General features: G+C 36.7%; 1 protein-coding gene across 4 annotated transcripts in view; it reads left to right on the top strand.

Moving 5' to 3' along the window:
• The window catches only part of ZFAND4 (zinc finger AN1-type containing 4), an 87744-nt gene that overhangs the window by 67232 nt on the left and 6938 nt on the right, over nt 1-13574 (top strand). For 3 of the 4 annotated variants that reach the window (XM_030334915.1, XM_030334916.1, XM_030334917.1), the window contains exons 6-8: nt 1956-2103; nt 11251-12426; nt 13148-13202. In XM_030334915.1, the coding sequence (XP_030190775.1) occupies nt 1956-2103; nt 11251-12426; nt 13148-13202 (1379 nt within the window). The remainder of the gene's footprint in view (nt 1-1955; nt 2104-11250; nt 12427-13147; nt 13203-13574) is intronic. The other variant, XM_030334918.1, reaches the window with a different exon arrangement.

Genomic DNA, 13574 nt, shown 5'->3' with positions numbered 1-13574 from the left:
AGCCCTCACATGTTGTAAGTTCTGTTCACTTTTGGGGGTTCACAGCATGATGCAGTAAGGTCTGTTGTTTGGTGCCTGAAGAAGCAACAGGAAATAGTATAAAGAATACGTTTTGGAACCAGGGGATTTGAATGTTAAGTCTACCATTTAGTAAAACCTCTCTGAACTGCAGCTTCTTCATTTATAAAATGAGATATGATATCACCATATATAGTTTTGTGAGGATTAGAAATGACATGGAGAAAGAGTCTGGTGGAGTAGCATTCAGTAAATGATAGCAGTGTTAATTTAGTGTTGTTCCCATTGTGGCAGTTTTCATACTGTGGCATCTGCAGTAGGGAGAAGTGATGGTCACAGGTCAAACACTAGGGACTAAATTGCTTATGGAGACCTATTCCCACCATCCTTCCTTCTGCTACCCATACCTGCTGTGCATGTAATTAATCCATGTTTTCAAAATGTCGTCATTGTCACTATGTAAAGTTTTAAGAAAGGGGCTTTCCATTCTCGACTTTGCCTTTATGTGGTGGAGTATGTGTTTGTGAAGTGTTAGGGAATATGCCCTTATTTTTAAGGCCATCCTAAATTGTTTCCATTTCTTAAAACCATATAGAACAGGAAATTTTGTTAACCCTCATACTTTTTTAGCTAAGATAAATACTTTAGTTTTCCTATAGGTAAATCAGGCATGGTGATCAATACACATTTTTTTTTTAATTTTTTTTTTTACATTTTTTTAAATTTATTTTTGAGAGACAGAGACAGAGCACAAGTGGGGGAGGGGCAGAGAGAGAAGGAGACACAGAATGCGAAGCAGGTTCCAGGCTCTGAGGTGTCAGCACAGAGCCTGACGTGGGGCTCGAACTTACAAACTGTCAGATCATGACCTGAGCCGAAGTCGGACGCTTAACTGACTGAGCTACCCAGACACCCTGACCAATACACATTCTTAATCTTCTCTATTTAAAATCTTAGTCATTCCACAAATATGCTGAGCTTGTGTTTTTCCCAAACCCTTATCATTGTAATTTTGCTTTATTGAAAAAGCTGAATGAAATTTCACTAATGTTTGTGTTCAGTTCAACAAACATTTATTGGCTGTGTGTCAAGCACTGTGCTAGGCACTGAGACTAGGAAGATGAACAAGGCCTAATATCTGCTTTCACCTTGCTTACATAGTGGGGAGTGAGAGGGAAAGATAAGTATAACTATGAGGATAGTGTGACAAGTGCCATTATATTATGCAGTCAAAGAGATGGGGCTCCAAATAATAATTACGTTATGAATAAATGTCATGGTGACTGGTCAGTAGTTCAGATGTTTTACATGTTTAATAATTTGTGTTATGACTTGACCGGAGTTTCTTTTTTTCATTTTAAAATATATGCTGTTCTAGGTGGTTATATTTCCAAATACTGAGAAAAATATTAAGTCATTCTTATTTTTTCATTGTTCTTTAAAACAGATATTTTCTGAAGACAACAATGTGTGTTCCTTTTTTAGTGAAAATCCTCTTGGGATGAATTTAAAAATCTGGACTTTGGTGTATTAATTTGTTTTTCATTATGGTTAATGGAATTCGGATCATCCTTTGGTCTAGGTTTCAAGATGATCAGCTTTGGCTGATAAAATGAAATCAGTGCAGTTTTGTGGAAATGGAGTTTGCTCTTGTGGGAGTAGATACAGGTGCCAGAAGACTTTCATTTGTTGTATACTGACTTCAGAAAAGCTTAGCTGTGCTAGATTTTCAGTAATGCTGGATCATGATATTTCACCCTATTTAATTTTTTTTCGAAGAAGTACATTGTTTGAAATACATTTGCCTTGAATTTACATTGACAAGATTTACTCATCTGTCATTAGCAGCATCTGTAGTTTCTACTGCACATAAAGCATTTTTAGTCATTGGGCAGGCATCAGACACATCTCAATAGTAATTATTGTTTTCTTTGCAGTGGTGGTTCTGTGTATAATCTGTATACTGATGAGGATGAAGAAACTGAGCCTTCTCCTTCTGGGCAACAGATCATTGAAAATTCAATAACTATGAATAAGATGAAGCTGTTGAAGGCTAAGATGGAGAACATGAATCTCAGCAAAAAGGTGAAGCTGTCGGCATTTGGCCAGGCTTTTCTCTAGTTTATCCCCGCGGGGCTCACAGCGTTGAGGTCTGTGGGTAATTGTGAAAACAAATTATTGATAAAATATTACTCATTTCAAGTTTCTGGCCTCAGTTATTTACTGAGATATTAAAAGCAATGAATTGTTTTTTTAGGCCACCAATACATTTACTATGATATGCTGCACTTAAACTAATTCATGTTTTTTTTAAAATTTCAGAGGTCTGGTGCTAAGAAGGATAATAGAAAATAGCCTAATCTCAATCTTCCCATAGTTACTTTTTGAAATGCTCTGTTAATATTTGCTTATTATGGATATCTCTCCTATTTTGGTTTTGATAAAGTATATACCTATGTTCAGCTTCACTGGATACTGTCAGTTTTCCAAAGTGATTCCAAAGTAATTGAACCAATTAGCATTCTTCCTGGTAGTGAATGAGAGTTGCACATATTCTTACCAACATTTGGCATGATCCTTCTTTTTTTCTTTTTGTCATTCTGGTTGATGTGTAGTGGCCTCACATTGTGGTTTTAATTTACATTTCTTTGACTAATGAAGTTGAGCACTTTTCACAGGTTTATGGGCATTTGGATATCCCTTTTTATAAAATGCCCATTCAGATTTCTTGGGTATTTTTCTATTGAGTGTTATGTTTTTACTTACTGACTTTTTTTTAGATGTTTATATATTCTAGATATAAGTCCTTTGCTATACACACACACACACACACACACACACACACACACACACACACACACACATATATATATCTCACTACTCTATTACTTTGCTTTTCACTGTATTAATAGCCCATCCCTTTTTCTTTCTTGAAATATATACATATAATAAGGTTTACAAATCTTTAATGTATAGCTTGACGAATTTTTACATTTACATATACTCAGGTAGGTACAACCTAGATTAAAATAAGACCTATCTTTCTCTCCAGATTTTCTCATAACCTTTCCCTACTTCCAGAAATAACTACTGTTCTTATACGTGTCACCATAAATTAGTGTTCTAGTTGTTGAACTTTGTATAAACGAAATCATATAGAATAGACTTTTAATGTTTATTTATTTTGGGAGAGAGCAGGAGCGGGGGAGGGGCAGAGAGAGGGAGAAAGAGAGAGAAAATTTTTAGCAGGATCCACACTCTGCCTGGAGCCTGACATGGGGCTTGATCTCATGCCTGTGAGATTATGACCTGAGCCAAAATCAGTTGAATGCTTAACCGACTAAGCCACCTAGGTGCCCCTCTTTTTTATTTTTGATCTGGTTTCTTGTGCTCAGCATAACACTTTTGCAATTCATCCGTGTTGTGAGTATCAGTTCTTTCTTTTTTACTGCTTTGTACTATTCCATTGTATGACTACTTCAGTTTGTTTCTCTCCTCTTTTTGACACGTTGGGTTTTTTCTAGTGTTTGCCTTTCAACAGTAGAGATGCTGTGGACATTCTTATACATGTTTTTGGTGGACATATGCATTCTTTTATTTGGGTTATAAACCTAGGAATGGACTTGCAGAGTATATGTGTAGCTTTAGTCACAATGCCAAACAGTTTTGGAAAAGTTCTGTAATTGTTCCTTTCTCATTTAGGTATATGGTCCATCCTTTTTAAAAAAAAGTATAATGTGGGGGCACCTGGGTGGCTCAGTCAGTTAAGTGACCGACTTCAGCTCAGGTCATGATCTCATAGTTTATGAGTTCGAGCCCCTCTTCAGGCTGTGTCCTGATAGCTCAGAATCTGGAGCCTACGTTGGATTCTGTGTCTCCCTGTCTCTCTGCCTCTCCCCTGCTCACACTCTTTCTCTCTCTCAAAAAATAAATGAACATTAAAAAAAATAAAAAACATAATGTGAAGTAGGGAAAAGATAATTTTTTCTAGATGGAGAACAGTTGATCTAGCTGTATTGAAAAAAATCTTTCCTCACAATCTTAAATTTTTACACACCTAATAACAGAACTTCAAATACATAAAGCAAAAGCTACAAAGAGAAATAGACAAATCCATAGTTATTTTAGAAGAATTCCCCACACTCAAAAAACTGGTGGAAAAGATGGAAAAATCAGAGAGGATGTAAGACTTGAACAACACTATCAGCCTACCTGCCCCAATTGACATTTATAGAATGCTGCATCAAAGAACAGCAGGGTACACATTCTTGTTCAGTGCACTCAGAACCATATTGTGTGCTGTCACATAAGTCCCAATGAATTTTAAAATATTCAAATTATACAAAAAGTTCTTACTCTAATGGAATAAAGTAAAGAATCAATAACAGATATCTGGAAAGTAGAATATTTTGGAAATAACACACTTCTAAGTAATTGATGAGTCAAAGAGACATTGAAAATCATTTTGCACTAAATAAAAATCTTCTGATAATATGGTGAATTTGTTTTTTTAATGTGAAATCATTCTTACATTCTTAGAATGAACTACTCTTGGTTGTGATGAATTTTTCTTTTTATATCTTTATCTTTAATTTGCTAATGTTGTATTTAGGAGTCTTGTTTATCCGGGGAATTGGTCTGTAATTTTTTTCTAACATGCAGCAAAGTTGGAAGAATTTTACAGTGAACACCCATTTATCCACACATAGATTTTATAATTAAAAATTTTTAATTGTTTTTAATTGTGGTAAAAATGTACATTTTTAAGTTTAATACAGTTCACTAGTGTTATGTATATTCGTATTATTTTACAACCAAGTTTTATTTTTTATTTTTTGAAGTTTTATTTTTCTTCTAAGATTTTATTAAATTTAAGTTAGTTAACATACAGTGTAGGATTGGTTTCAGGAGTAGAATTTAGTGATTCTACTTACATATAACACATATAACACTCAGTGCTTATCACAAGCACTCTTCTTAATGTCCATCACCCATCTGGCTCGTGTCCCACTCCCCTCCTCTCCAGCAACCCTCAGTTTGTTCTCTAGAGTTGAGGGTCTCTTATGGTTTACCTCCATCTCTGTTTTTATCTTATTTTATTTTCCTTCCCTTCCCCTATGGTCATCTGCTTTCTTAAATTCCACATATGAATGAAATCATATGGTATTTTTCTTTCTCTACCTGACTTATTTCATTTAGCATAATACACTCTAGTTCCATCCCACATCATTGTAAATGGCAGGATTTCATTATTTTTGATGGCTGAGTAGTATTCCATTGTATACATATATCACGTCTTCTTTATCCATCAGTCAATGGACATTTGGTCTCTTTCCATACTTTGGCTATTGTTGATAGTGCTGCTATAAAGATGGGGGTGCATATGCCCCTTTGAATCAGTATTTTTGTATCCTTTGGATAAATACCTAATAGTGCAATTGCTGGGTCACAGGGTAGTTCTATCTTTAACTTTCTGAGGAACCTCCATACTGTTTTCCAGAGTGGCTGCACCAGTTTGCATTCCCACCAACAATGCAAGTGGGTTCCTCTTTCTCAGCATCCTCACCAATACCTGTTGTTTCTTGTGTTGTTAATTTTAGCCATCTGACAGATGTATGGTGGTATCTCATCATGGTTTTAATTTGTATTAACCTGATGATGAGTGATGTTGAGCATCTTTTCATGTGTCTGTTAGCCATTTGTATGTCTTTGGAGAAATGTCTGTTCATGTCTTCTGCCCATTTCTTAACTGGGTTGTTTGTTTTTTGAGTGTTGAGTTTGGTTAAGTTCTTTATAGATTTTGGATACTACCCCATTATCTGATATCTCATTTGCAAGTATCTTCTCCCATTCTGTAGGTTGCCTTTTTATTTTGTTGATTGTTTCCTTCCCCGTAAAGAAGCTTTTTATCTTGATGAAGTCCTAATAGTTTTTGCTTGCCTCTGGAGATGTGCCCAGTAAGAAGTTGCTACAGCCAAGTTCAAAGAGGTCAATGAAATCTTGCCATTTGCTCCTCTAGGATTTTGATGGTTTCCTGTCACACATTTAGGTCTTTCATCCATTTTGAATTTTATTTTTGTATATGGTGTAAGAACGTGGCCTAGTTTTATTCTTCTGTAAGTTGTTATCCAGTTTTCCCAACACCATTTGTTGAAGAGACTGTCTTTTTTTTCCATCAGATATCCTTTCCAACTTTGTCAAAGATTAGTTGACCATGCAGTTGTGGGTCCATTTCTGGGATTTTCTGTTCTGTTCCATTGATTTGTATGCCTGTTTTTGTGCCAGTACCATGCTGTCTTGATTACTACAGCTTTGTAATATAGCTTGAGGTTCAGAACTGTGACACCTCCAGTTTTTTGTTTTTCAGGATTGCTTTGGCTATTCAGGGTCTTTTGTGGTCCCATCAAAATTTTAGGATTGTTTCTTTTAGCTCTGCAAAAGATTCTGGTGGTATTTTGATGATTGCATTAAACGTGTAGATTGCTTTGGGTAGTATAGACATTTTAATGATGTTTGTTCTTCCAACCTGTGAGTAGAGAATGGTTTTCCATTTCTTTGTGTCCTCTTTTTTCTTTTAATGGTTATTTATTTTAAGAGAGAAAGCATGTGTGGGAGGGACAGAGAGATGGGGAGAGAATCCTAAGCAGGGTCTTTGCAGTCAGCACAGAGCCCAACTTGATCCTATGAACCATGAGATCATGACAGGAATGAAAATCAACAGTTGGGTGCTTAACCGACTGAGCCATCCAGGTGCCCCATGTGTCCTCTTCAATTTCTTTTGTAAGTCTTCTATAGTTTTCAGAGTACAGATCTTTTACCTCTTTAGTTGGGTTTATTCTTTATTTTTATTTTTTATATTTTTATTTGAATCCAAGTTAGTTAATGTATAGTATAGTAATAATTTCAGGAATAGAATTTAGTGATTCATCACTTACATATAAAACCCTGTGCTCATCCCAACAAGTGCCCTCTGTAATGCCCATCCTCCACACCCAACACCCCTGCCAGCAACCCTCAGTTTGTTCTCTGTATTTAAACAGAGTCTCTTATGGTTTGTCTCCCTCTCCATTTTTATCTTAGTTTTGCTTCCCTTCCCCTATGTTCATCTGTTTTATTAAATTCACTCTTAAATGAGTGAAATCATATATTTGTCTTTCTCTGACTTTTTATGCTTAGGATAATACCCTCTAGTTCCATCCATCTTGTTGCAAATGTCAAGATTTCATTCCTTTTGATTGCCAAGTAATACTCCGTTGTATATATATACCTACCATATCTTCTTTATCCATTTATCTGTTGATGGACATTTGGGCTCTTTCCATACTTTGACTATTGTCGGTAGTGTGGCTATAAACATTGGGGTGCATGTGCCCCTTCAAATCAGCATTTTTGTATCCTTTGGATAAATACCTAGTAGTCCAGTTGCTAGGTTGTAGGGTAGTTCTATTTTTAATTTTTTGAGGAATCTTCATATTATTTTCCAGAGTGGCTGCACCAGTTTGCATTCCCATCAGCAGTGCAAAAGAGTTCCTCTTTCTTCACATCCTCGCCAACATCTGTTGCCTGAGTTAACTTTTAGCCATTCTGAAAGGTGTGAGGTGGTACCTCATTGTGGTTTGATTTGTAGTTCCCTGATGATGAGTGATGTTGAGCATCTTTTCATGTGTAGTTAGGTTTATTCTTAGGTATCTTCTTGGTTTTGGTACAGTTGTAAATGGGATTGATTTCTTGATTTCTTTTTCTGCTTCTTTGTTATTGGTGTATAGAAATGCAACAGATTTCTGCATGTTGATTTTATATCCTGCAACATTGCTGAATATTTACCTTTTCAGTTGCTCTTTATTCTTTCCTGCAATTACATGCTTCCTTCAAGGATTATTTTCCTTCTGAATCATTTCTTTTAGTACTTCTTTTCATTTAGTAAAGGTTTCTAACAGCGGATTCTCTCAGCGTTTGTCTGAATACTTATTTTACCTTTTGTGTTTTGAAAAATGTTCAGTCTTTCAGAAATGTGGTAAGAGTAGCACAGCAGACCTGCATAGGCACTTTAGCTTGACCCATCAATTAACATTTTTTCACATTTGCTTTCTCCCTATTTTTTCACCATTCCATTTGGGAATTAGTTGCAGATATCATTTCCCCCTAAATACTTCATTCTGCATATATCTCTGCAGAACAAGGGTCTTCTCCTACATAACCACAATACAGTTACCATACACATGATTTATCATTGATACACATTCTGTCATCTATATTCTAATTTCTCTTTGTCCCAGTGGAATATCCTCAGTTTGAATTTGTCTGATTGTTTCATCATGATTGGATGCAGGTTAAACATTGTTGGCAGGAATATTACTTATATGATGCATTCCTCTCAGTGCAAAACATCAGGAGGCACGTGTCAGTTTGCAGTAATTTTACCTTTTTTAAAGAAAATTTGCAATTTTAGTTGATATTCCCCTTTTATCCAAGAGTTGTTTAATAGCATTTAGAAAAATTCCTGGTGAGAGAAGCTTTTTGCTTTGTCATTGTTTTTGATTTCTAGTTTTATTGAAATTAAAAACAATGATTTTATGGAAATCAGATAATGTTGCTTATATTTCTACTTAATAAAGCCTGATTATTTGTGATCTAATATCACTCTGCATGAATATTCCATGTATACTTCAGAAGATGATTCATTCTCTATCATCAGGATAAAAGTTTGATAGATAACTATAAGATTGACCTTATTGGTCAGTTGTTTGGATTCCCCATTTCCTTTGTTTTGGTTAGCTTAATGTTTTGGTTAGCTTAATGATACCTGAAAGTCCATTATTGGTGGACATTGGTGTATTTCCTTTTTCATCTTCCATAGTTTTTTGCTTTAAGAAGGTACTTGTGTTACTGTTTCATAAACTTTTATTTTATTTATTAAAAAAAGGTTTTTTAATGTTTATTTTTGAGTGAGAGAGAAAAAGAGACCGAGTACAAGTGGTGGAGGGGCAGAGAGCAAGAGAGAGACAGACAGACAGACAGACGAACAGAAAGACAGAATCGAAGCAGGCTCCAGGCTCCAACCCGTCAGCACAGAGCCCAATGCAGAGCTTGAACTCAACGACCTCGAGATCATGACCTGAGCAGAATTTGGACGCTTAACCGACTGAGCCACCCAGGCGCCCCTACACGGTTACATTTTAATTATACTGCTTACTGCAGCTGTTATAAAGTGTTCCATCCCTTTCAGCTTAAATTTTCCTTGCCAGATATCAGGCCCATAACCCTTGATAACTTACTGTCTTCATTTACTTGGTATACCTTCTCCCATGTCTTTTAGAATTCACTTTTAGGCACACTTTTTTTTTTCTCCAAGTAATCTCTACCCTCATTGTGGGATTCAAACTCACAACCTCAAGATTAAGAGCTTACCCTTGTTAGATGAAGAGATTACATAAAAATAAAATCTTTAAAAATTTTAAAAATCAAATAAAGTTAACTTTTATTTAAAAAAAATTTTTTTTAACGTTTATTTATTTTTTTTGAGACAGAGAGAGACAGAGCATGAACGGGGGAGGGTCAGAGAGAGAGAGAGAGAGGGAGACATAGAATCTGAAACAGGCTCCAGGCTGTGAGCTGTCAGCACAGAGCCCAACACAGGGCTCGAACTCACGGACCGTGAGATCATGACCTGAGCCGAAGTCAGCCGCTTAACCGACTGAGCCACCCAGGCGCCCCTTATTTTGCTTTCTTTATCTCTCCATTAACTTTTTTTTAAATTGAAATACAGTTGACACACAATGTTACATTAGTTTCAGGTGTATGGCATAGTGATTGCACAGCTCTGTATATTCTGCTGTTATGCTCACCACAAGTGCAGCTACCATCTGTCACCCCAGAACGCTATTGACTGTATTCCCTGTGCTGTACCTTTTATCCTCATGACTTAGTCATTCTGGAAACCTATATCTCCCACTCCTCTTCATCCCCTTTTGCCTATCCCCCTACCTCTCTCCCTCTGGCAAATGCCAGTTTGGTCTCTAAATTTATGGATCTGTTTCTGCTTTTTCTGTTAGTTTTATTTTTTAAATTCCACATGTAAGTAAATCATGTTGTATTTCACTTTTTCTGACTTAGTTTACTTAGCATGACACCTCAAAGTCTGTGTATTGTCACAAATGACAAAATTTCATTCTTTTTATGCCCGAGTAATATTCCATTATACATACATCGCACATCTTCTTTATCCATTTATCTATTGATGGGCATTTAGGTTGCTTCTTTATCCTTCCATTTTTAAGTTTATCCATAACATCATAAATTGTTGTGATACTTTTATTAAAACTTACTATATTGAGGACCCCTAGACCACTCTACAGTTTGATGATTTGGTAGGAAGACTCACAGGACCAGCATATAGTTGGATTCATGGATAAGATTTATTACGGCAAGAGGGTACAAAGTAAAATCATCAAAGGGGAAAGGCGTATGGCTCAAGTCCAGAGAAAATCAAGCACAAGCTTCCCAGAATCCCGTTCCCAGTGGAGTCTCATAGGACATGCTTTATCCCTCTGTCAATGAGCTGTGTCAGTACATATGGAATATTATTGTCTGCCAGGGAAGGTTATTAGAGAGTCTGTGCCCAGGGGTTTTATTTGGGGCAGTTCATGTAGGCACCCTCTGTCTAGCATGTACCAAAAGGCCAGACACCCAGAAGGAAAGCCAGTGTTTAGCATAAACCATAGTGCTTGCACAAACAAGTTAGGCACCTTTTCTGTTAGGGTGGTGGGAACCCTCTTGAAATACAAGTTCCCAGAAGCTAGCCAAGGGTCATCCTGGAAGGCAGGCCTTTTCAAGGATAGCAGTGTAAGCCTGTTAACTCTTTTCTGTAGTACCTATGTAGCTGACACTTACTCATCTTACTAGGAAAAATTGTTGGGGGCCTAAAATAGGTGAGTAATATCATATCTAGTATACTCAGTGAATTTTCTTCTCAGCAAAACTCTGGAAAATAATCAGTAGTGAGGAAGATAAATAAAATTATTTTTAATATTTTCAGAAAATTATACTCCGTGGAGGAAGAGAGCAAAATTCATCTCAGTTTTAAACTTCAGATTTTAATCTTTTAAGATGTTTTAGATTGAGGTAATCAAAATGCCAGTGCTGCAGTAAATAACATTTTCCTCCTTCATTAATTTTTGTTAATGGGTAGACAAAAATGACTGTAAGGAATTATATATTCACTCTTTTTTTTAGCCTAAGAAAGCTGTCAAGGTAAAACCTCGTCCACCTATAGCTCCTCGACCTTCTGGTAGTTCCACGGCAGCTGCTCGCCACAGATTGTTAAGGGTTCTCCCCCACATTGGGCAGTCTTGTTTACCTTCTGCTGGGAATGCATGTCTACCTGAAACTTCCAGCAATGCCGTTTCAAGTTTGGCAACTGTGCCTCCCACTGATAGACCCATATCATCTATTGCTAGCGATTTTCTTAAGGAAGAGGATAACTGGGAGATGAACGCACTGTCTCATTCCAATGGTAGCATCAAACTACCACCTCAGATACCCCATACCGAGTTGGAAAATGACAAGGAGCTTGCTGATTCTGTTCTCCATCTTGGATCATTCCTGCCTCGGCGGACGAAACACTTTTCAGGAAATTTGTCATCCAATAAAGAGGATGACACTACCTTATTTCCAACTTCAGAAGAATGTGTAACTGAAGAATCACTTCCACCTGAAGTGGGTTCATTTGCTTTATTTACGGAAGGAAACACCGATGAACAGAGCATTGGCTTAGAAGGTACACAGAAGGTAAATCCAGAGTTCTTACTCTGTAATGATGATAAAGGGTTGAAAGCTGCAGAACAGCATCTTAAACATGTTGCAAGAATATTGAGCAGTGAATCAGTAGAAACTACAGTTCTCGACCACCATGAATTAAGTCCTCACAAGAATAGACTCTTGTCACCTCTTCGCTGTTCTACACCAATGTCACTCCATAATTCTCTGGTGAAACCACAGAGACAGTCCAAATGTTTTGAGTCTGGGAACCTCCAGTCTTCTGCTTCACAAAATGTGCTTCGGTCGCTAGATGTTCGAAATATAACTGATTCTTCTTTCTCTAGGACTACTCGCTTTCGTGCTGTTAAAGTTGATTCACCTGGGAAAAGAGCTGATATTATTTCTAAAGTTGAGGCGCGGGATATCACAGAAATGGCAAACAAGGCTTCCAAAGAGCCTGTTGGTTGTGTAAATAATATAGGTTTTCTTGCTTCGCTGGCCCGGAGTGCAAGCAGAGATAGCTTACAGAGCATGCGTGGGGCAGGCAGGATTCGGACCTCTGGAATGGGGCTGTCTACAAGTCTCCAGCATTCTCAGGAAGAAAGCTTTAGGAAAAATTCTCCCCTGTTAGAACCTACAGATTTTTTTCTAGTAAGTATTTGTTTACAATATGTTCTACTAGTTAACCTTGTAGTTATTCATCATATTACATGTTTGTTTTTTGTTTACTTAAGGGAGGAGACCGAAGGTTGAATTCTTTTTATAAGTTTCTCTTAAAATGTTAATCTAGTTGGTAGAAAATCTTTTTGATAGTTGAATTTTAAATAAGATGTTGGCCCTAAATTGAGAATTGTAATTTGAAAAATAATTTTGTGCAACAATTTATCAGCTATTTTTAACACTAAATATTTTTTAAAATTTTTAATGTTTATTTATTTTGAGAGAGAGAGAGAGAGAGAGACTAAGCATAAGTGGGGGAGAGGCAGAGGGAGAGAGACACAGAATCTAAAACAGGCTTCACGCTCTGAGCTGTCAGCACAGAGCCCGACGTGGGGCTTGGACTCACAAACTGTGAGATCATAACCTGAGCCGAAGTTGGACAGTTAACTGACTGAGCCACCCAGGTGCCCCTAACGCTAAATATTTTTAATTGTTTCCATACAAGAACTTTTATTTACACCATCAAATTTTCTTCTCTTAAAGAAAAATACATACAGTATTGCTGCATGTGAGAATCAGATGCCAAATTAATTTAATTAAATGAAAGCCCAACAGCATTTCCATAATAAAATACAAGTATTTCATGTTTAGTGATCTTTTCTTCTGTTCTCCATTAACTTACCTCTGTAGATGTTTTGTGTTTTGATTATAGTCTGCCCGTGGCATTGGAATGAATGGAAATAACACAGCAGCAGGGAAAAGAGTAGGTAAGCTACAGATAATTGTGAAAATATAAGCCTAACAATCACTTCATTATTCATACTGTTTTTTTCAGAGAGAAATAAGAGGAAGGTTCTTTGTGGTATGTATGGAGTAAACTCTCCCTAAACTTTGTTCCACTGAGGAAAATGGCTATTAGAACTGACTGTAGAACATACTTGAAGAATAAAACAAAAATTGAAATTGAGGTCTCTGTTGCCTGGGGAAAGATATAGTCTAAGTGAAAAGACAGGAAGGATGAAGAATAAATGTGTAATTCCACAACCCTCTGTCACTGGCCACTCTAGAGCCATGATGGGCTGCTGGTTGGGTTTCAAAAAAGTATCCTAGAGAGGTGTTTCTTGACATCATAATCCAAT

Source organism: Lynx canadensis, chromosome D2, assembly GCF_007474595.2.
Source record: "Lynx canadensis isolate LIC74 chromosome D2, mLynCan4.pri.v2, whole genome shotgun sequence".
NCBI classification, from domain to species: domain Eukaryota; kingdom Metazoa; phylum Chordata; class Mammalia; order Carnivora; family Felidae; genus Lynx; species Lynx canadensis.
Note: the sequence above shows the minus strand (reverse complement) of the source record. Positions and strands in the feature narration are given on the sequence as shown.